General features: G+C 36.1%; 1 protein-coding gene across 4 annotated transcripts in view; it reads left to right on the top strand.

Annotated features, from left to right (window-relative positions):
• Positions 1-22,942, top strand: part of ptprz1a (protein tyrosine phosphatase receptor type Z1a) — a 49,316-nt gene that overhangs the window by 24,139 nt on the left and 2,235 nt on the right. The window contains exons 6-27 of one of the 4 annotated variants that reach the window (XM_083545961.1): positions 355-421; positions 549-706; positions 2,062-2,212; positions 4,149-4,333; positions 5,044-5,170; positions 7,409-7,443; positions 7,570-9,592; positions 10,997-11,141; positions 12,627-12,715; positions 12,866-12,951; positions 15,032-15,052; positions 15,244-15,340; positions 15,495-15,580; positions 15,913-16,047; positions 16,266-16,400; positions 16,542-16,705; positions 17,910-18,045; positions 18,332-18,478; positions 18,950-19,043; positions 19,291-19,364; positions 19,608-19,736; positions 21,991-22,143. In XM_083545961.1, coding sequence (XP_083402087.1) covers positions 355-421; positions 549-706; positions 2,062-2,212; positions 4,149-4,333; positions 5,044-5,170; positions 7,409-7,443; positions 7,570-9,592; positions 10,997-11,141; positions 12,627-12,715; positions 12,866-12,951; positions 15,032-15,052; positions 15,244-15,340; positions 15,495-15,580; positions 15,913-16,047; positions 16,266-16,400; positions 16,542-16,705; positions 17,910-18,045; positions 18,332-18,478; positions 18,950-19,043; positions 19,291-19,364; positions 19,608-19,736; positions 21,991-22,143 — 4,437 coding nt within the window. Of the gene's footprint in view, positions 1-354; positions 422-548; positions 707-2,061; positions 2,213-4,148; positions 4,334-5,043; positions 5,171-7,402; positions 7,444-7,569; positions 9,593-10,996; positions 11,142-12,626; positions 12,716-12,865; positions 12,952-15,031; positions 15,053-15,243; positions 15,341-15,494; positions 15,581-15,912; positions 16,048-16,265; positions 16,401-16,541; positions 16,706-17,909; positions 18,046-18,331; positions 18,479-18,949; positions 19,044-19,290; positions 19,365-19,607; positions 19,737-21,990; positions 22,144-22,942 lie in introns of all 4 variants that reach the window. The other 3 variants (XM_083545963.1, XM_083545960.1, XM_083545962.1) reach the window with 3 other exon arrangements.

Below are 22,942 nucleotides of genomic sequence, written 5' to 3'. Positions count from 1 at the left end.
AAAATAGTACGGTAATAATTATAAAGCATGACAGTACACACTGATTTCTGCTATATAAATTTAATTATAATATTATGTACAGAAAATGAATTATGACAGACTTCCATATATCCATTCCAAACATAGTGTAGTAAGTTCCAGGTGCAATGACTCACCTGTGAAATGTAGCCTTAAGCTGCTAAGAGCATTACAACCTGCAATTTGAGGTTACGGGGGAGGTTCAGCACACCACATATCCTACAGAGACATAGCGAACAGCAATACACACCTCCCTACTTTAGTGCAATGTGATGTTATTTTATGGTGTTTAAAAATAAATAAATAAATAAATAAAAAAGATTTTTGACCTTACAGGCAAGTGTTGAAGACAACGAAAACTACGAAGCCATCATTGATGCAGTCAACAGTGTAAGAAGATATGGTATGAACCTTTTAATTCAATGTTAACACTATTCACCAACCATTCATCTATTACTCATCAAATGAAACCATTTTTTAAATTATATCTAGTTAAAAAAAAGATCTATTATGCAATTTCTTTTCTTCAGGAAAGAGTAGCAGTGTATCTCCGTTCGTTCTACAAGGCCTCCTGCCGAACTCCACGGAGAAGTACTTCATCTATAATGGCTCACTCACGTCTCCTCCTTGCCATGAGAATGTGGAGTGGATTATTTTTAAAAACACAGTGTTCATCTCTGAACCACAGGTGAAATCACTATATTACACCAAGGCAATAATCACAATGTTTGATGTTCCCGTACAGCATATTACAGCATATGTGTGTTAATATACCTTTAAAGAGGAACATAAAATTAAATGTGACATTACTGTGTCTCTTGTTTACAAGTACACTGTCATTACCGGGTATAGGAGTGGGTGGGGGTTAGATTGCCAACATCAGAAGAATGTAAATAGTTAAAGTCTCTTTTTTCTGCTGTGTGTCATTTACACCTTGGGCTATTTCACTTAAGAAACTTACAAGTAGACACATGACGTTACTGAAAAACGGAAGGCTTGAAGGTTTACACATGAAAAAGAGTAAGTACTTGTGGATCATCCTGTTCAAAACAACACATTAGCTGGGAATGGTACACTTTGTTTCAAACGTTAAATGTCGCAAAGACTGGGCGTTTGAGTACAATTAAATATATAATAAGTCAAGCAGGGTCTTGTCCAGGCAAACTGTGCTTTTTTGCTTACTAAAATACTGCAGCACAATTTTTTAAAAATGCTTTATGTTTTATTTGTTTTTTTAGAATTGACTGTATTTATAAACAAGTTATGGTGGGTACTGAATGATCTATAATAATTACTGAATAATGGGCTTTAAGCTCATAATAAGAATAGAGTTCAATGGAACTTTAGAGTTCACTAGGAACATATTCTTGGACAACCATGTAAACATAAGAAAATATCTTTTCTGTTTTTTGAGGTGAAAAGAAAAAGATACTGCAGGGTTTGTAAAGACTATACGATTTGTTGTGTGAGCTTTTGGAGTGGTGTGGTAAAAGAAAAAAAAGATTTACAGGTATTTTGTGGTTCACCACAGAAATAGATTTGAAGTCGTGAACTATCACTGCAGGCTGTAAAAAACATTCAATCCCACTGTGAAGAAAAGATCTTTGGTATTAGGTTTTGGAAAATCATTCGCTGCCATGTAAGCTACTTTCTGGAAAATTCAAGCCAAAAACAATTTTTCCTTTTTTTCAGAATAACTGATAACCAAAGTAACCACAGTTCTAGAAACACCAAATATAGTTACGGCCATGGGTGATAAGAATCTCCTGAATACCTTTTTGTGCTTGTGGATTCTACAACTCTTTATAATGTGATATATGACTATGTGTTTTTACAGCAAGAAAGGTAAGTAAAGAAAGAATTGGAAAATCATTTGAACTTTTTTACTGCATGTTGAGGTTAAGAGAGGTAAACTACAATCTTGTGGTTCGAGTAAAAGTGTAATTTGTCATAATGCTAAAATTACATCTGCAAACTATAAGAACATTTGATAAAAGACAACATCATGTTTCATCTCTCATCTCTGGTGTTGTGTCGTTGCAGTTGGAGATGTTTTGTGAGGTGATGACCATGCAGCAGTCCGGTTATGTGATGTTGATGGACTACTTGCAGAATAATTACAGAGAGCAGCAGCCTCAATTCATGGGCCAGGTCTATTCTTCATACACCGGCACTGAAGAGATCCTCACACCCAGTATGTACACACACCCACACTCACTGACACATTCTCATTCACACACACTGAACGAAACACTTGATACTGAACCCTCAGCTTTGAGCAAACATATAAAAGAATTTTACAAGGAATTTTCTATTGTGGAGTCTCATTAAAAACGTCAAACTGCGTGCAATTAAAGGTGGCTGCTATTTTAATAGTAAGTCTGTGCTTAGCGCTTTATGTTTTCTCTGTGAATAGAATGAACTCTGACCAATTTAAGCAGTTACCTGTGATCTATAATGGCCTTATTGACTTTCTGTTATACATTAAACTGACAGACTGAACGAAGATTATCAGATTTAATGATATTATATCATTATACTTCCCAGTAAATGTATTTTTACTGTATTTTTTTTATTGGAAGACTGAATGCGTTTGCAATATAATCCAGTTTAGTTTACTTGAATACTTGGAGTAGTGTCCTATTAACCTCATTGAAGTAATAAGTGCTTAATTTAATTATGTTGGTGGCTAGAATGTGCCACTGTCTATTCCCAGTTCCCAGAAGAAGAGATCATGTCAGCAGGCTTTGTATGGTTTTTTGCTTTTTATATTCATGTTTAGACAGGTATAAATTAATGCAAAGCTCAAGCTCGACTGTCATACTCAGATAGATATACATTTTATTGACTGTCATTATCATTGAAAGATAATTAACTAGTAAAATTAAAGGATTAATGCTTTAAAAAATGTTTGCTTTTTATATGCAAGCGTTTCAAGTTAACAGGCTATACACACACACCTGAGGGATAAATCCATTAAGAATTATAGAGACATTCTGCACTTCTTTTTTTTTACTGTACAACTGTATCAGTATGAGAAATCTACTTCTTACTTCCGAACAATTGGGTTTGTCTGCTACACTTTAACATCTGTGTGTGTGTGTGTGTGTGTGTGTGTGTGTGTGTGTGTGTGTGTGTGTGTGTGTTCGGAAAGTCAGTAGACTTTTGTGTTGCCAGGTAACTGTCTCTGAGTTTGCCCTTTATGCCTGTATAGGTCTGGCGTATTCTCATTATTAATGGTCATTTGAATTTTTCAGTTGCCACCAGGCTGCCAAGATTTTTATCTTAATTTTTATTTTTTTTATTACAATCAGTTTGTTCATAATGATAAAGCATGTGTTTATTGCTTACAGTGAGGGTTGTCTGTGTTTTGAAGGTGTGTTACATGTTTAGTATTTTGCTATAAAGTTTGGTGATAGGTTATTCCCTATATAAGAAGTACATACACACTATATAAGAATTCTAATTAATATCAATAGCAAATGAATCATTTTAAGGTCAAAATGTTGAATTTTCTTTCATGGCCTTGTAAAACCTTAAACTAATCTTTGACAAAGTGCTATTATTTGGCCACATTCTGCCCTCTGGTGTTCAAATGGATCAGTTAGTATTTATTATGCTTTCATCTCAGTTGGTGTAATTTTGCAAGACAAGCTTGAGATAACAGAAAATATATGCTAAGCAGATTGTTGAATTTACTAAAAACTATTTTGTGCAATTGGTATACAAAACGAATCCGCTTTATTCTGCCTCATCAGTGTATATGAGTGCTGTTTTTTAGAGGTGTTTAGTCTCAGATGCTGAGCACAGATGGTGAAGAATGCCCTCCACGCTAAGGTCACCATGTGCTAGGACCAACAGTGTGTGAACGAGAGAAATGATTGTACAAAAAAAAAAAAAACACCTTCTGTTTGCATGCATCTGTTAAAGTGACATTATGATGAAATGAAATACACAGTGAAAAATAATTTATCAATAATTTATTAGCCTTAGACGCATGTTATTTTTGATAAACACCCATAGAAAACAAAAGACGAAGCCAACTATCCAAAACAATTCCACATAATATTGCTTTTATAGACTATGTTTAAATATGGTTGTTAAAGAGTGTGTCTGCTGGTCTTTTGCAGTTTGTAGCTCAGAGCCAGAGAATGTGCAGGGATATCCACATAACTACACAGGTCTGCTAGTGATGTGGGAGAGGCCGCGGGCTGTGTATGACGCAAACATAGAGAAATACTCTGTCACCTATCGCCAGGCACAAGGAGACGATCCACCTACATTTGAGTACCTCACTGACGGAGACCAGGATGTGGTACAATACATTTCGTTAAACTTATTATTTTGATCAAATTGAGTTATGCATTAACCCAATTAATATATTTACTGGAAAAAAAAAGTCAAAAAACTTTTTATGCACATAAACTATGTTGTGGTCAAAAGTGTTCAAAAGGATGTAGGCAGCTGACCAATCTTTGGTCAATCAATTTAGTACCACCGTTGCTCCTTTTTTTTAATTAAGCCTCCATTCTTCTGGGAAGGCTGTTCACTAAATTTTAGAGCATGGCTGTGGTGATCCCTCAGATATAAGAACATTATTGGGGTTAGGAATTCATGCCATGTAAGGAAGCCTTGAGGTTCAGTAGGTGTGTCAATTTATCTAAAAAGCTGTTCAGTTGGGTTAAGATCAGGGATTTGGCCATTAGAAATGCCTCCACTGCAACTTTGTCTTTATCGACCAGTGGCATTGCCATGCTGAAAAATAGGGTTGGGACTCTTAATTCTACTTAAGGGAAATCTAAATGCTACTTTTTAGTTTAAGGATGGCTTATATATTGGTGTGATGGTCAGGTGTCCACATAATTTTGGATGTATCATGTAGTAAAGACAATGTAATATGGCCAATTTTGTATTATAGTCTAAAATATTGAATGTAAACCTAATTTCAGTGGTTGCCAAGCATTATTTTCCAGGTTAAAAGGAAAACAAGTGGACATACAGCATATTATTTGCTTTATGTCACAGGGTGCCATCATCCAGGACCTGGAAACCAACACCAGCTATGTAGTGCAGGTGGTGGCGGTGTGTACTAATGGTCTGTATGGACGTCAGAGTGATGAGCTGATAGTGGACATACCTGTGATTGACCCTGGTAAGAGCATCCACATCCGTCGTGCTCATCTCTATTGAGATCGAGTTGCCATACTGTGGTATTCTGAAAAATAGCAAAAAAGAAAAAAAAACACAAATGTGTACAGGTGTCCTGTACACTGTAGTATGATTATTTGCTTTCACTTTCCTTATGGTATGGTATAAGAAACTTTGTGGTGTGGTATTTGGATGAGTGGCACTTACAAGTGCGTTACAAGTTTCCTGTTTTAAACGACAATCAGGTTAATCACAGTATTGTACTGTATTTTGATACTTATAGACAGAGCTGTGCTCTAAACTATTTTGTAAAGCCACTTTTGTCTGACCCTTAGAGAATTCTAAAAGTCATAATTTTTTGTTTGCACTTGAATTTCATATTTCTTTACATGCTAAGTTTGTTCTATGTGCCAAAAAGCTATTTATAAGTTAAACCACTATGACCTTGATGAGGATAAAGCACTCACTAAAGATAAGTGAATGCACAGAACCTTGAAAACGTACAACATATACTCATATTGTTAAACGTGGCATTTGTCCTGCAAGGTCATATTGGACTGCCCACTCCTGCTCACATGAAAAAAAAAGCCACTTACTCCTAATTTTTGTATACATTTTTCTTGTAGTAATTTTATGTAGCACAATCTATAACAGGCACATGAAATATGTATTACATCAGTATTAATTCCAGTGTGTCAAAATGTCTCCAGATTACAGTCTTTAAATCCTTATATGGATTATTGTTTCAGATTAATCAAACTGAACCAAGTTTGAATCCCAGGTTTTCCATTTATTTAAAACAAGCACTTTTTTCAACATTAAATTGCACCCATTCTTTAAAATGATCATTTACATGCACAGTAACTATTAAATTTGTTCTTTTAAAACACCACATGCTTGTTTAAACACAGTTCTTGTTGATGTTATATATTTAATAGTCCTTGACCGATTTCTTTTAATGTTTTATATTTGTTTAATCTTTGTTTAAAGTTTCTTTGTAGACTATTTTGCAGCTACATATGTTTCACCTCTGTTTCTTTACATTAACCTTTTCTGTGTCTTCAGAACCTCTGTATTTTATGTGCATACCGTAGCTAAGGTGTTTCTCTTCTTTATATTTTTTATGTGCTTTTTTTATGCTTACAATGCAGATCATTATTTGTCATTCATTTTATGAGCATATCTTCATTTTCTTACAGAGAAGGTTTAACATTCTCACAGCAATTTGTGTCAATGCACTGAAATGTTGAGAATCTGTATCTACTACTGTTATAATAAACTAACCTGTATTGCATAAAAAAATCCATGCATCATATTTCTATGAATGGATCTATGGATGAGTGTGTGCTTTAATGCATTTTAATGTAGATTGGATTTTTTTTTCTGCTGTCTTGGAGTCTGAGTATCCATTGAAGCAGCCTTGTTATTTACTATTTGATGCACATTCAGTACACACGTTAAAAATGTATCTGTTGCATGAATCATAAAATATGCTGGAATGATTTCTACCATTTTGTGTTATTTGCTTAAGGTAAGCTGAACAATACTACCTTTTTTTGCTTGTTGTGTTTGTGGAGCCACTCTGATACTCAGTTTCCTGTGTCCCTTGATCATTATGACATAAGAAATCTGCCCTATAATATATATATATATATTTATGTTTGTTTGTTCGTCTGTGTGACCTGAATTGTTAAAATTATTTGTTCTGCTGTACATTAATTTTTTCTTAAAGGAAAAAATTGATTACAAATGAAACTCATTAAACTTGATAGACACAAAACTGACATTTAATCTAGTCGTTTAAAGATATTAGTGATGTCTTTATATTTAATGTTAATACTGTCCAATCATCAGTGTTATTGAAAAGAAGAAAGATTATGGGTTTGGGGTGGAGAAATGTTTTGTATGTGTCAGACATTCAGATGTATAAGGCTGATTTTGGCTTTTATCTTTTGTTACATTTTTGTTATTGAGTGACAAAAAAAAAAGAGTTTCCTGATTCTTTTTTTACTGTATATGTCTTTCCTAAAAAGGTGTTTTCTGTTCTCCTGCTTGTTGATGCACATAAACGTGTAACCTGTTCAACTTTATAATTAAAATCCCAGATATCTTACTTACAGTTTCATATTATAATGATTTACAGTATTGTTAGTCACATCAAATCTTTCTGTTGAGGTTCTCTAATTCTACAAATGCATACTATTGACACATTAATTTACTTTTGACTTTCTTTCAGAAACAGACCCTGACCCTGACCCCTTTGAACTTGATGGAGAGGTAATTAAGGAAGTTGTACTGCGTAATATGAACAACGAGAGTATTCCTATACTATAAATAACGAGCGGTAGCTTGATTCTTGACTCTGAAGAATAACTTAACCATCTCTTTTTTTCTCTTTCTCAGGATGACTATCCTAGCACTCCCTTATGGGTCCAGCCTGACTCAAACCAGGCACCCTATCCAGTGCAAACCACTACAACCAGTCCCAGGTTTACTGCAACTGAGCGCCATGTCTCTCCATTATTTGGCCCCAAAACAACACCAAAGCCTTCTGAAAATTATTATCAGGATGTTTCTGTAACTTCTAAACCCACCACCATGACCCCCACTACATTGTTGACCACTGTCAGCACTACTAAAACAAAACAGCCTGTTCCTCCAGTTTTTGATGTTAAAACCACCCCACAATCTACTAAATATCCTTACCAAGGCATTCCAGATAAACAAACTACCATATATAGTCCTATTAGTACATTTAAAAGTACAACAGAGCAGCCTGTTCCTTCAGTTTTTGATATTAAAACAACTGCAGCAAGTACTGAAAACCATTACCAAGACATTCTAGAAAAACACCCTGCCCAACTGACTACCATGAGCCCTGCAGCAAATTTGACCACAGATTTACTCGCTTCTGAGTCAGATTATAGCAGCATAGCACCAAGTGTGGTCTCAGAAGTTCTTACTGACAGCTCAGTGGGTCATAGAGTAAAAATAAGTCCACATGATGCAGCAGCCACGTCAACCTCAGTGGCAGAGGAGGGGAAGTTCACTGATTCACTTGGCTATGGGGAAATCACTATTTCTTCTACAGATCCAGTCTCCTCCTTCCTTCAAACAGAGGTCCAAGTGCAGAGTACAACTCCCACTGTGCCTCTCCCCACAACCACCATTGCTTCTGGTGGTGTTCTTTCACCAGAGTTCAATGGTGAGAACTCTCCCACTACGACCCCTGTGTGTGACTCCCAGCTCTGCCTGCATGCAATTCCTGTGTCCATCCCCTCTAGCTCTTTTTTGTCTGAGTCTGTATCTACCCCAGCCTGGGACATTATGTATACTACACAGTCTGTCCCCCACTCGCTCTCCTACCCTGCACTGTCCAGCTCTCCCTCCAGCTCTGTGTCTTATTGGAATGTGGACTCTGTATTTAGTGGTGATGATGGTGATGATGGTGACATGTTGTCTGGGTCGGCCTCAGGTGCCACCTTGTATAACAGTACTATCCCCCTTCAAACATTACCCAACTCAACTGACTTTGAACTTTCTGTGTCGTTCAACAAAGAGCAGAATATCTCTCACATCACCAAGATCTTTAGCACTGTATCTCCATCTCTGCAGTCGTCAGGTGCCTTCTCTAGTGACTACTCTTCTTACTTCACCTCCTCTCTCTTACACAATCTGGTGGAGTTTTCAGATTTTTCTGTGGTACCTCTTAATGTTGGTCAAAGTAGTGATGATGTTTCTCGCACCTCGCCGCATGTTTCAAGTTCTGCAAAATCATTGTTTTTATACCTAATGCCCTCCTCATCAATAAGTGACATGTCTAGTGTAATAGAGGGCCATCCATCTTTCTCCACTGTTGGAACTAATGGATACGGTACAACACACTTGGACCTATCTTTTCCCACAGAGCCTACATGTCACCTACAATTCTCTGTTACAGCCAACATGAACAGTATCACAAGAAGTGAAAGTTCACAGGTTCTTGGATCCTATGTTTCACTGGCGCCCACTAAAGTGTTGCCAACCTCGGTCCCAGAGGCAACATCATTACTCACACAATCAGCTGATGGGTTTCTGGATAGCAGTGCCTCAGGCTGGGTGGTGGATCAAGATTGGTCTCAGAGCTCAGCTTCAGGAGATGGGAGTCCCGCTCCTTCCTTACCCAGTGTCTTCTCCACTGAAGGACAAGTTGAGGAGGTGGAGCTGGAGGAACACTCTTCATCTTTCTATTTCGAGAGTGAGAATTTGTCAGAGAGAGAGGCTACCATATTTAATGTTTCCCTTCACCCCAGCCCTACCCTGGCACTAGGGGGTGTGGAGGAAGAAAACAGCGGATCTGGAGAGAACCTTACAGATAATGAGACATCCTCTGATTTCAGTATCCCAGAGCATGCTAACAGAGATTCAAAGGACGAACCAGTGGAAGGTAAAAAATACCGCCATCTGCTATCAACTCTCTGGGGCTCCACTGGATTAGAAACACTAGCACAATTAGCATCCTCCTAAAAACATAAAATGTTTCAAATTGCCTGCAAAGTCCAAAAAAGCATTGCAATTTGCCATATCAGGTATGGTTCGGCGGTTTTGTTAGCATTTCTAAAATTAAGAATCTCGCATATACTAACTTCTTTCATTCTAGTGCTGGTCTAAAGAACTAGTCAACTAGTCCCACAGCCATCATCACATTGCTTATGTTAATCCCAAATTCACTTGTGTCTTGTGTGCTTTTTCTTCACAATACCCCCCCCCCCCCCCCCCAAGCATGGCATGCCTGCTGTCACTGCCAAATCAACAGAAAGGTCTATAATAACATGATATTTAAAATACATTTTGGACCTCATGTATGCAATGCAAATGTTAAAAATGTTAGATTTGAGGTTGGTATGATTTTAGAAAAAAATATTAATTATCTCATTATTATATATGCTGCATTTTGCCAAGAATATTTACGCTTATTTATTATTTTTTTTATATTATTTATATATTATAAAGTATATATATATATTATATATTTATTAAAATTATTATTATTTTGAGTTTATATTAAGTGCTTCTGGTAAAATCCACAAGCCATGCCAGTGTTTGTCCAGTAGAGAGCAGTAGAAATCCTGCTATGACACATCAGTAGGCTACAGCTGGTGCCAATTTTCTTGTGTTGTACTGACAGGGTCATGTATGTTGAAGGTTAGGGAAGGTCGTGATCTTTCAAAATGTTCTACTCTTTTAGATCTCATAAGCCCAGGAGCAGACTATTAATGCATATTTTTGTAATATTATTTTGTAATATTTATTTATTATAAATAAATATTATTTTAAAATAATTATGGGGGGTTTATTGCAAGTAGATATGAAATATTCTGGAACTTTAAATTTGGTCTGGTCAGTGCAATGAACATGTAAGAACTAATGACTAATATAGTGACTAATAACCTCAGTGATTTCAGATCATTTGATTTACTTTAAATTACATTTTACATTGTTTCTAACACTTTATCCTGTTTAGCATTGATTAATATAATGATTAATCTCTTAAAATAATTAGATCCTTAATATTCCTATATATCTATTTTAATATGCAGACTGTCATAGATATCAGTGAATTAAGTTCTGTTTTGAATAAAACTACATGGTAAGTCTTGTAGCTTGGTTTGTTTAGGTGTTTTATATATATATATATATATATATATATATATATATATATATATATATATATATATATATATTTACATTTATTTATATACACATTTATAATATGCCTTTGATTGTCGTGTTTCATTGCATCATATCACACTTTCAATATTATTTTTCTTCACTTTTCTTTTGTTTGTAGATGCCAGTAACAGTAGTCATGAGTCTAGGGTGGGTCTGGTGTCCAGTGTGGAGCATCAAAAAAAAGCTGTGGTTCCTCTGGCTGTGATCTCGACCCTCACTTGCCTCTGCCTTATCATGCTAATTGGCATTCTCATCTATTGGAGGTGAATTTTATATATGGGGCCATAAGACTTGCTGACCATGATACATGATATATATTTCATTTATTATAATTTTTTAACAGCTGTTACAGTGTCCTTTTTAATACATATTTGTTCAATATGAGCAACATGAGCACATAGCTGCTTTTTTTGCTATACATGTACACAGCAAGTCTAATGTCCTCCTAAAGAGTGCTGTTGATTATCATTATTAATAGGTGATGGCTAGTGTGGATATATAAGAGGAGAATTCATTCTGGTGGCTTGTCCTCATTCCCTCATGAGAGTGATTGACAATGAATTATGACGTTGTCATATGGCTGACACTTGATATGTTTAGGATGTTCATATTTGGATGTGAAAATTTTTTTGTAATGAGGTGATATTTTAACCCAAAATTATTAAGAAAAACAATCCTTAACTTCTCTCTCTGATATCAATTTCAACTGTGAAATAAGCAGTTTTTACAATCCAATCAAAGACATGATTTTGCTGACTAAACAGTTCAATTGCATGAGACTGTCCATTTCCCTTCCTGTTGGAACTCTTGAGTCCTTATCATATTGTTTGTGTTTGGCTTGCGTTATTACACCATGGGCACTGGGTGAGATTAAGTTGCTAATCTTGTAGCCTGTGATTAAATCTCCAAGATGCTGATCTGTTGCTTGTGGCTCTGTGTTGAAAAGGGTTGTGATTATGTCTAAGAGGCCTGAAGTGTGTGTGTGTGTGTGTGTGTGTGTGTGTGTGTGTGTGTGTGTGTGTGTGTGTGTGTGTGTGTGTCCTCTGTTGGCTTAGCGGGTAGCAATGTGTGTTGTGTTTCACTGCTTATTCCTTTGGAGTTACATGGTGTTGATTTGTGTTGTGGACAGATGCACACTTGAAGCACATAATTCAAGCATTCAGGACATCAAATGTCAGTGATTAATTTGGGCAGACGTTTCTCTTGTAATCCCTTCCAAGAAGTTGCTATTATGTACAGTGATGTTCAGGTTAATCAGAATATCTGTTGCGTGGTTTGGATTCTGTTAAATATTTTTTTCTTGATTAGATTGAACATCTTTTTTTTTATTTGGAGCTTGTAATTCTATGTCAAACATAATGAGATGGCTTATGGCTTATAAAAATCAAGGATTCTTGCCTTCATAACTGTTTCATTACATTCAGCTGAGAAAGTGTAGAGAATAAAAAAGCTACAGAATAAGAAGCCAAATAGGAACCACCTACATATTCGTTTGTGTTTTCTGTTTAAATTTAACCTTCTTTGAACTATATTGGTGAAGTACAATTTTCAGTTTGCACTTGATGTCTTTTCTTTTGCCTTTATTTATAAAGAAAAAAAAAAAACAAGTCTAAATAGTGGGTCATGAATGCATTTCCTCCATCTTATCTTAAGATGTATTGTTGTATGCTAAGCACCTTTTGCTTTTGCACTGGTTTGACCCATCCTGGTTAATGCTTTAATGATTTGGTTTGTCATTTTCTCCACAGGATGTGCTTTCAGACTGCTCATTTCTACATAGACGACAACACATCCCCTAGAGTCATATCCTCCTCTTCTCCTATGCTAAGTCACACAGGTTATTCTCTTTACACTCACCTTTTTGTATATGTCAAAAATAAAGTGTGTGTTATGTGATCATAAACAGCTTGTCTCTTAGGTCTGAGAATGCAAGCCATAAAGGCAATTAACTGTTGATAACATTTATATTTTCTCTCTGTTCACCCAGATGAGCATGAACCTCTTTCATCAGAGCAATTTGTCCAACATGTTACAGAACTTCATGACACCAAGTCCTTCTACAGAGAGTTTGAGGTGTGTTCTCTGTCACCTTTAGAAAATGACCTGACATAAGCAAATGTATGTGGGAATAATTTTAATGACTCTTCAAAGTGCATTTGTAGACACCTTTCATACCTTTCTGTTCTCTCAACCATATGCTTTTCAACTTCAGCACATCAGTGTTTCGATTAGTTAGAACATAATTTTCCTCTAAAGATTACAGTAAAAAAAACAAAAACAAAAAACACACACACACGCGCGCGCGCACACACACACACACACACACACACACACACACACACACACACACACACACACACACACACACACATATACATTTCAACCGATTTAGTTAATTCATGCCCATATGGCCTGCCCTATTCAGTCATGTATAAACTTTAATTGCTGGCAACTTTTTTAAAAGAATAATTAAGTCACAGAATTGTTTGTTTGCTTGTTACTCTTATTCCGGTGTTCCACTCAGATGCACACAAAAATACACTAGTACACAAGGAAAGCTTAATTAGCATCAAACATTGTCCAAATGAAACCACCCCCACTCCTGAGCTCTATTCACTTGCTCTTAATTAGATAATTAGAGTGGTTCAGGTAGACTTTGACTGAAATATAAGAGATTCTTAAGGCCTTAAATTGGGTTTCAGTAGTAATTTTCTGTAAATCTGCTAGCCATTCCTATATTTAACCAGAAAACAAAACACCACATCAGAAAAGTTTTGCCTGTTGCCAACATTATGCATTGTTGTATTAATGTTTTGTTTTTGTTGCTTATTTGTTTGAGTTTGTGTGCTATTTTTAAACATGTACTTTATTAGCAAATGAACATAAAGATACGTGACATATTAAAGGAAAATGTACTTCTGTAATGCTGGTGTGTTTGGGTCCACTTCATCCCTTAGACATATAGGGTCACTGCAAATCAATGCAATGTCATTCTACCTTTTATATATTCATTCATTTATTCATTCATGCCTTCATCAGAAGTAACCTAAAAAAGTGGCTTATAGTGATGCTTTTTACAGGAACACTAGTACAAGAATTTACCTGACATGAATGCCAGGTCATCCCCACCATGCATTGGTCTTCATATTAGAAGGCATAGCAATCCACAAATATGCATGTTTTGGGAGGCTGGGGGAAAACTCAAAACCCAAAGGAAACTCACACAGACATGGGGAGAATGTGTAATTTTGCACAGATTAGGATTGAGACCTGGATCTGGAACTGCATGGCGGAAATGCGACTTGCTGATCATCTTGATGATTTTTAAAATTCTTTTTATTTCTTTTTTTACATTGGTTAGTGATTAGTCTTTCAGGATAAAAATGTCATCCAACACAGCGCATAAGGGCTTACAGAATCATGTGATGAGTATGAAAATTATGTACATTATATGATACAATCTTCACAGTTACTTGAGCTCAACCCGATTTTGCACCAATGGGAAATTTTGAAGTGATGTGCTAGTGCTCTCCACCAAAACATGATGTTTCAGAGACTTGTTGAATCTACCCCAAAGTACATTAAAGCTGTTGTGTTGTGATAGTCCAAAATCGTATGTGTTTTTTTTTTTTCCTTTAATTTGTCACCAGTCTTTGGATATTCAGTAGAATGAGTATATGATCCAAAATGTAACCAAAATGTAAATATATTTTATAGTCAGATCATATACACAGCAGCCTTGCCTTATAGACTATACCATTCAGAATGTCCTTATTCCAGTTTTTGTAATCCTTTAAATGATCTAGAGGTAAATTAAAGTACACTTGCCTATGTTTCCTGTACATGTTTAAATTTGTTTGTGCTGGTAGTTAATATGAATGTTAACATGAATCATTACTAAACAGACCTATCATTATAAGTAGTAATAGATTTCAGATGATACTCCACTGTATAATATTTTAAATTAATATTAAAGACATTTCCGAACGCTTTAGAGCTGGTTTTACACCAGCACAAACCCACACAGTGCATGAGGCATGCTATAAAAATCTTCTGCTTGTGCTTTATTGCGATACTGTTTGCCCTGTATTTGTGCTCTGTGTGTCATGGAATTTCATTGCTGTGCTTTGTGCATTCTCACTTCCCTGATTAGATTTTGAAAGAATATTTTGAGGTAAGCCACATCTCCGTTTTTATTTTATTTGTTCTGACTGCATTTGATATCGTTCTACAGTGGCTTGTGTTGTTTCATTGCGTGCTTCACACACTCACTGATTTGTACTTATTTTGAGTTAGATGGCACCTATGGTTTTGTATTTCTTGGACACAGAGTGTATTTGAGTGTGTATGTGTGTTTATTTGTAGGAGATTCAGTCATGCACTGTGGATCTAGAAACTACAACGGACAGCTCCATTCACCCTGATAACAAGAGCAAGAACCGATATGTCAACATTTTAGCCTGTATGCGAAACTGAAATAATTACTGACATTCTCTGTGTTGACAGTACAGTATAAATATTTTTACTTCTGTACAGTATATAAGGAATAAGGACAGGAATAAGTTTAAACACAGTACATGAGGACAAATGTTTGGCTGTATTTTCTTTTTTTTTAGATGACCACAGTAGAGTCAGACTTTTAACCCACACTGATAAAGATGGAACGAGTGAAGGGGACTATATTAATGCCAACTATGTGGATGTGAGTATTTGGTCAGAGGTGCTACAGGTAATCTTGATTATCTTGAGTGTGCTTATAGCATTAGTGTGCTTATGGTTATAGTCAGTGAGAGATAATTAAGAGTAATGGCTGTTACATAAAGGTAACATAATATTACTTGATTTAACATGACCTGTGGAGGTCTAGGTTAAACTTAGCTTCAATCATTTACCATAATCACATAGCAAAGTGTGAATCCAATTTCTCAAATACAGAGCAGATTGCTGTTATTATACTACCACCAAATGTCTCATATACCACTGATCTCATCTCTTTTCGCTCTCTTTCTCTCCGACTCTCTTTTGCCCTCCCAGGGTTTTAATAAACCGAGGGCTTACATAGCAGCTCAGGGCCCCCTGAAGTCGAGCACTGTGGACTTCTGGAGGATGGTGTGGGAGCAGAATGTTGGCATAATCGTCATGATCACAAATCTGGTGGAGAAAGGCAGAGTAAGCCATCTTGTACCGTTTCTAAATCTTTCCTCTGATGATCTTTAACATGTCAGTGTGTTCGCCACTGACACTGTCTGTTTACACGCCTCCTGTGTCAGACCTTTTACAAAACCATCATCAGCACACTAATGACAGATTGATCGTAATAATGAGTCTTGCTTTTTGGAAAATGTATATTTTTCCTTTTGATAATCTTTATTTTGCCTTTTTTATAGAGAAAATGTGACCAGTACTGGCCATTGGAAAGCCAAGAAGAATATGGCCATTTCCTTGTGACTGTTAAGAGCACCAAGGTCATGGCTTATTACACCCAAAGAACCTTCACCATACGAAACACACATGTAAAGAAGGTACGGTCATCCAGAGTATTTTAATTTCTCAAACTGTTTATACATTTTGTTCTCTGTACTTGTCAGAGGAAATGTATTCACTTCATCTTTCCTTTTGTAAGTTTTTTCTTTCATTATACTGCCACTATCATCTTTTCTTAGGCTTCTCAGAAAGCTCGTGCTAATGAAAAGACAGTAGTGCAGTACCACTACACTCAGTGGCCAGATACTGGTGTGCCTGAGAGTGTTTTGCCTGTACTCTCATTTGTCCGCAAGTCCTCTAGAGCCTGGACACAGGACATGGGGCCCATTGTGATACACTGCAGGTATGCCAAAAACAAAGCATCAGAACTAAAGATCCCATCTAAAATTAGATTTTTATTCCTAGCTTGCATTTAAAATGAAAATAATTAATATGTGTGCTGATTTTTTTTTATCAAAATTGTAAGTGACTTTTTTGTAAAACTTTATATTAACACATTTTATATCGATCTGTCTTAACAAATAATTACAAATTCTTGTCATTTACTGCAATGCTTGAGTTTTAATTTGAATCTGGGTATTAAATAATAATTTAGAAATGAATAAACATTATTAAGTGACCCATGCAGTTTTAACACAATATAGTAATCATTAAAAACAGAGCAAATTTACCATTACTTTCACACATCCGAAAGAAAACTTGTATAGTTTTCCTCGTATTAAATATACTAAACAACAGCCGAATTACAATCAAAAATATTACTCCCGACTTGACTAGAATTCTACAGAATCAATGATCTTTCTCACACCAGTTGCTCAGGATATTGCCTGCATTGATGTAAATTTACATTTATTAATCTTACGTTTATATTGCCTATACTGTACCTGCATTTGTTAAATATTTCAAAACCTGTTTCAGAGAAGTTTTATTTGGGTTTGAGTGCTACTCCATTTGATTTTACTCCTTGGCACTGGCAAACAATGTCTCATTTTGGTAGCCTTTGACAATGCTTACTTTCATATGCTGTTAATTGTAGTTGTGTTTGTATTTAAATAAGCATGCATACAGAGGTTACACACAGTTGGTATTTATTAGGCTTCATTACTTACACTTGAGTTTACAAGCTGCCTACGCACATTTGTTTAATTAAAATATATTGTACAAATGAGATGTCTAAATTGAATGCACTGAATACCTTAGGTTTTTATGGTGAATTACATATAAATGTTTCAATAAACCTTTATACTGTAATGAAAGGAAAATATTTTTAGTGGTTTATTGAAAAATGACTAATTAGTTAAGAAACCAAAATGTGTACATTAAGTTTAATTTAAAGATATAAAAGGAATTGGAGAAAACTTTTTTTTTTCAGCAATATTCTTTCTTGGAGGTCAATACATCCCCTAAAGTATACATTCAATTCACAGTATAGACCATGTAGTACATACAACAGTCTACTGTGGGTGCATCCAAAGTACAATATGATATAACTTTCTTGATTTATTTTCTACCCTCTGCATATGATTTATTCATGTGTATGTGTATAGTGCTGGTGTGGGGAGAACAGGCACGTACATTGTCCTGGACAGTATGCTGAAGCAGATAGAAGAGCAGGGTCAGGTGAACATCATAGGCTTTCTTAAACACATCCGTACACAGAGGAACTACCTGGTGCAAACTGAGGTAAGCAATCAGGGCTATAATGTGTTAATGACTGTCAATGAAAAGATTACAGAGAACATACATTTACTGGCCACTTTATTAGGAACATTGCAGATTCATGTAACTATACATCAACTAATCATGTCCGGAGCCATTACAAGGATTTCCAGTATTGTTGATCCGGTGACCACTCCAGCATTAGATTTCTGTTCTTGGCACCCACTGCTGTTGTTTGCGAAAATGCCTACTGTTAAAAGTACTACACAAATTAAATAGAATTTAATCTGGTATTCCTTCTTATTTGCAGGAGCAGTACATCTTCATCCATGATGCACTGGTGGAAGCAATCCTGAGTGGAGAGACAGATGTGCCCGCTAGCCATATTCATAGTTATGTTAACGACCTGCTCACTACTGGCCCTTCATGCACAATGTGCCTGGAAAAGCAGTTTAAGGCAAGTAGAATATCCAAGCAACAGAGCTGAGATTCGTCACCCGAAGGTGCAATTTTTTTTTTCAACTACTATATTAGTATATAATATTCAACTAATTATAAAAAAACCCTAAAAATTATTAAATGTATGAAACGTATGAAAGTGATTGTACAAGTAGGATCTGCTTCAAATCACACACTAAATGGTATAGTGCTTAAGGCTGACTAACAGCTAACAACATCTCTCATAGGTTAATTAGCCAAAAATAGCTGTCACATTACAAAATGTCAATATAAAGTTCATACAGCAACACAGTACAAACTCTAATACAGTGCAGTAATTGCTGCAAATAAAGCTGCTTACCTCTACCAAGCAAGCTCAGTCAAGCAGAGAGGAATATAGAGAGAAATGAGAGTCACTTTGTTGTGATTTCTGACTGTTCTTGTTCTTTCTTTTGATGTTTGATAAAGGGACATATCTCTTTTTTTGCAGCTGGTGAGTCAGACAAATACCAAGCAAGGTGATTTCACTGCTGCTTTAAAAGACTGCAACAAAGACAAGAACAGAACCTGCTCGTTGATACCTAGTGAGTTTCCAGAACTTACATCATGGAGTTCATGTGATTGTTATAGGTTTAAAATAAATGAAGCAGTCATGAGTCTAGATTCCTAACCTTGTTGTGGTATTGTTGTTCAACATGCTGTAATTTTGTTCAACTAAACTTAATTTCACTATAAGTTCAAATCAAATATAGATTTTTTTTCTAATTAGTAAAAAAGCATATATTACAACTCCAGCAGTAACCAAGTTTAATGGTGCTTGGTGTATTTTAGTGGATAGATGCAGAGTATGTTTGTCTGCAACATCAGAAGAGACCTCAGACTACATCAATGCTTCTTATATTATGGTGAGCCATTGACACATTATAATAATTATTTTTTAATGATGTTTTGCTTTCTATCTGGAGGTTGTTCTATTATAAAGTATTCTACAGCACAATGTTAATCAGAAGATACACTGCTTGAGATAGTTCAACAGTAAAGTTACAATTACAATTTTTCTGTTTTAAATCTATTTTGGTGTTTGGAAAACCCATTCTTTTCAGAATATTTTTATTTGTGTTCTCTGAATATTTTGACTTTCGTTCCAGGGATATCAGAACAGCAATGAGTACATCATTACTCAGAGTCCTCTGCCGAACACTGTGAAAGATTTCTGGAGGATGATTTGGGACCACAATGCCCAGATCATTGTCTCACTGCCTGATAGCACCAGCTTGGTAAGTTGTCTTAAATACATGACAAAAATATATAATAGTTACAGTGGGGCAAAAAAGTATTTAGTCAGCCACCAATTGTGCAAGTTCTCCCACTTAAAAAGATGAGAGAGGCCTGTAATTTTCATCATAGGTACAAAAAAATCCCAAAAATCACATTGAACAAAGAATTTATTTGCAAATTATGGTGGAAAAAAAGTATTTGGTCACCTACAAAAAAAAGCAAGATTTCTGGCTCTCACAGACCTGCAACTTCTTTAAGAGGCTCCTCTGTCCTTCACTTGTTATCTGTATTAATGGCAACTGTTTGAACTCGTTATCAGTATAAAATACACCTGTCCACAACCTCAAACAAAGTAACAAAGGCTACTATCAGTAACACACTACGCCGCCAGGGACTCTAATCCTGCAGTGCCAGACATGTCCCCCTGCTTAAGCCAGTACATGTCCGGGCCTGTCTGAAGTTTGCTAAAAAGCATTGGATGATCCAGAAGAGGATTGGCAGAATGTCATATGGTCAGATGAAACCAAAATAGAACTTCTTGGTAAAAACTCAACTTGTCGTGTTTGGAGGAGAAAGAATGCTGAGTTGCATCCAAAGAACACCATACCTACTGTGAAGCATGGTGGTGGAAACATCATGCATTGGGGCTGTTTTTCTGCAAAGGGACCAGGACGACTGATCTGTGTAAAGGAAAGAATGAATCATGAGATTTTGAGTGAAAACCTCCTTCCATCAGCAAGGGCATTGAAGATGAAACGTGGCTGGGTCTTTCAGCATGATAATGATCCCAAACACGCCGCCCGGGCAACGAAGGAGTGGCTTCATAAGAAGCCTTTCAAGGTCCTGGAGTGGCCTAGCCAGTCTTCAGATCTCAACCTTATAGAAAATCTTTGGAGGGAGTTGAAAATCCATGTTGCCCAGCGACAGCACCAAAACATCACCGCTCTAGAGGAGATCTGCATGAAGGAATGGGCCAAACTACCAGCAACAGTGTGTAAAAACCTTGTGGAGACTTACAGAAAACGTTTGATCTCTGTCATTGCCAACAAAGGGTATGTAACAAAGTATTGAGATGAACTTTTGTTATTGACCAAATACTTATTTTCCACCATAATTTGCAAATAAATTCTTAAAAAATCAGACAATGTGATTTTCTGGATTTTTTTTCTCATTTTGTCTCTCATAGTTGAATTGTACCTATGATGAACATTACAGGCCTCTCTAATCTTTTTAAGTGGGAGAACTTGCACAATTGGTGGCTGATTAAATACTTTATTGCCCCACTGTATATATTATTAATTATTGCTTTAACAAATTTTGTGAAAAAATAAATAAAAGTCAGTATGCACAAAATAACTGTTTTTCTTCTCAATTTTCATAAGCAAAAAAAAAAAAAAAAAAAAATCACTAGAGAGATTATAGTTCAGAGCACCAGAACAGTGGGTAGCACAGTGGGGTCTCTAGTTTGATTCTGAGATCAGATTAATGACGGTCTGTTTCATTTGTCCTTCGTGTCTCTGTGAGTTTGACGGGTACCCTGATTTCTTTCTTCCGCCAAAACACACGCCAGTTGGTGACCTACAGGCTTCAGTGTGTGAATGATTCCCAGCAATTCAATGGTGTTCCATCCAGAATGTATTCTCACACTAATGCCCTGTTTTCCTGGCATAGGCTGTGAATTCATCATGATCTAAATCAGGGTAAAGCATGTTCTAAAAAAGAATGATAGAATAGCTCAAAGCCTTGACTTAAAATAATAAGGTTTGATTTGTCTCAATCATTAATTACACAAATAATTACTGCGATTAGGTAATTGTGTAGTAATTGTGACAGGCCTAATTGCAGCAAGGGACTATAGTATAGTAGCAAACATTATCCAGATAAGAAAAATCCAGGGTCAAACTACCTAATCTAGCTGCAGACTAGTTTAACTAATGCACACAGTAGTCCAGATGGTAATAAATGATTATTCAACATTGCAGGTGTTCTCTTTTAATTCAACACGGGGGAGTTTGCTGTGCAGTTGCTGTTTATTCTCTCACTTAGAACCCACCCACACCCCCACCCCCCACCACACCATCCTCATTTTTCTCTCTCTCTCTCTCTCTCTCTCTCTCTCTCTCTCTCTCTCTCTCTCTCTCTCTTTGTCTGTCTATCTATCTATCTATCTATCTATCTATCTATCTATCTATCTATCTATCTATCTATCTATCTATCTATCTATCTATCTATCTATCTATCTATCTATCTCAGACAGAGGAAACAGAGCCCATGGTGTTCTGGCCTAGAAAAGACCAGCCTTTTAGATGCAAAATGTTCACTGTGTCCTTAAGAGGGGAGGAGCATGTGTGTCTGTCTAATGAGGAGAAGCTGATTGTACGGGATTATATCCTAGAAGATTCCCAGGTAAATTTGTCAGTTTGTCTTGCACAATTGTACATAGGAATAAACCTCATGGGTCTTCACACTTAATAATTATCTGTAGCAAGCATATAATCCATTATAAATGCACTGTTTTGCCTGAGCAAATAATGAATTCAAAGCAGATTTTTTTGATGCCAGAAAGGTTCACATGGGTTAAGACAAGAGGTGTGCATCAGGACCTGTAACAATAAAGTCCAAAGCGAAAAGGGTGTTATTAAAAAAAACACCAGTCCCATCATGCACATCTCTTAGATGATTATGATCTTTATGGAGTGATAATTAACAGACCAGGTTCACATTTCTTGCATTTCTACTTCTTTTTTTTTTTTGTGCATTAGAGGGCATAATGGTACAGTTAATATTCATTACATATAAATTAACCCATGCCCACTTCTAGTTTAAATTCAATTACAGATTCTGCTATTTGGGGCACTAAACATAAAAAAAAAATATATATATATATATATAAGTAGCTGTGTTTCACTCCTACTCTGTCAGCAGTAGACGTTCTATATATTCTGGCACACATCACTTGTATCAGTATCACATGTATCATCACTCATTATGAATATGGCTCCAGGCTGGTGCCAGATAACTGTGGTGTTCGTTTAGAGAAGCACATGGCTGCTCATAAAAGACTGAGAGTTGAGCCTCGTAAACACTGAGCATGTCTCAGCCGAACACATCTGTTCTCTCTCACAGACCTCACACCTCTCCATCTGCACATGCAATTACTGCAGCAGACATACCACACATGCTCACTTTTTACTGTCCAACACAC

Source organism: Silurus aristotelis, assembly GCF_946808225.1.
Source record: "Silurus aristotelis genome assembly, chromosome: 7".
In the NCBI taxonomy this organism is placed as follows: Eukaryota; Metazoa; Chordata; class Actinopteri; order Siluriformes; family Siluridae; genus Silurus; species Silurus aristotelis.
The sequence above is the reverse complement of the archived record's forward strand: the minus strand, read 5'-3'. Positions and strand labels throughout refer to the sequence as shown.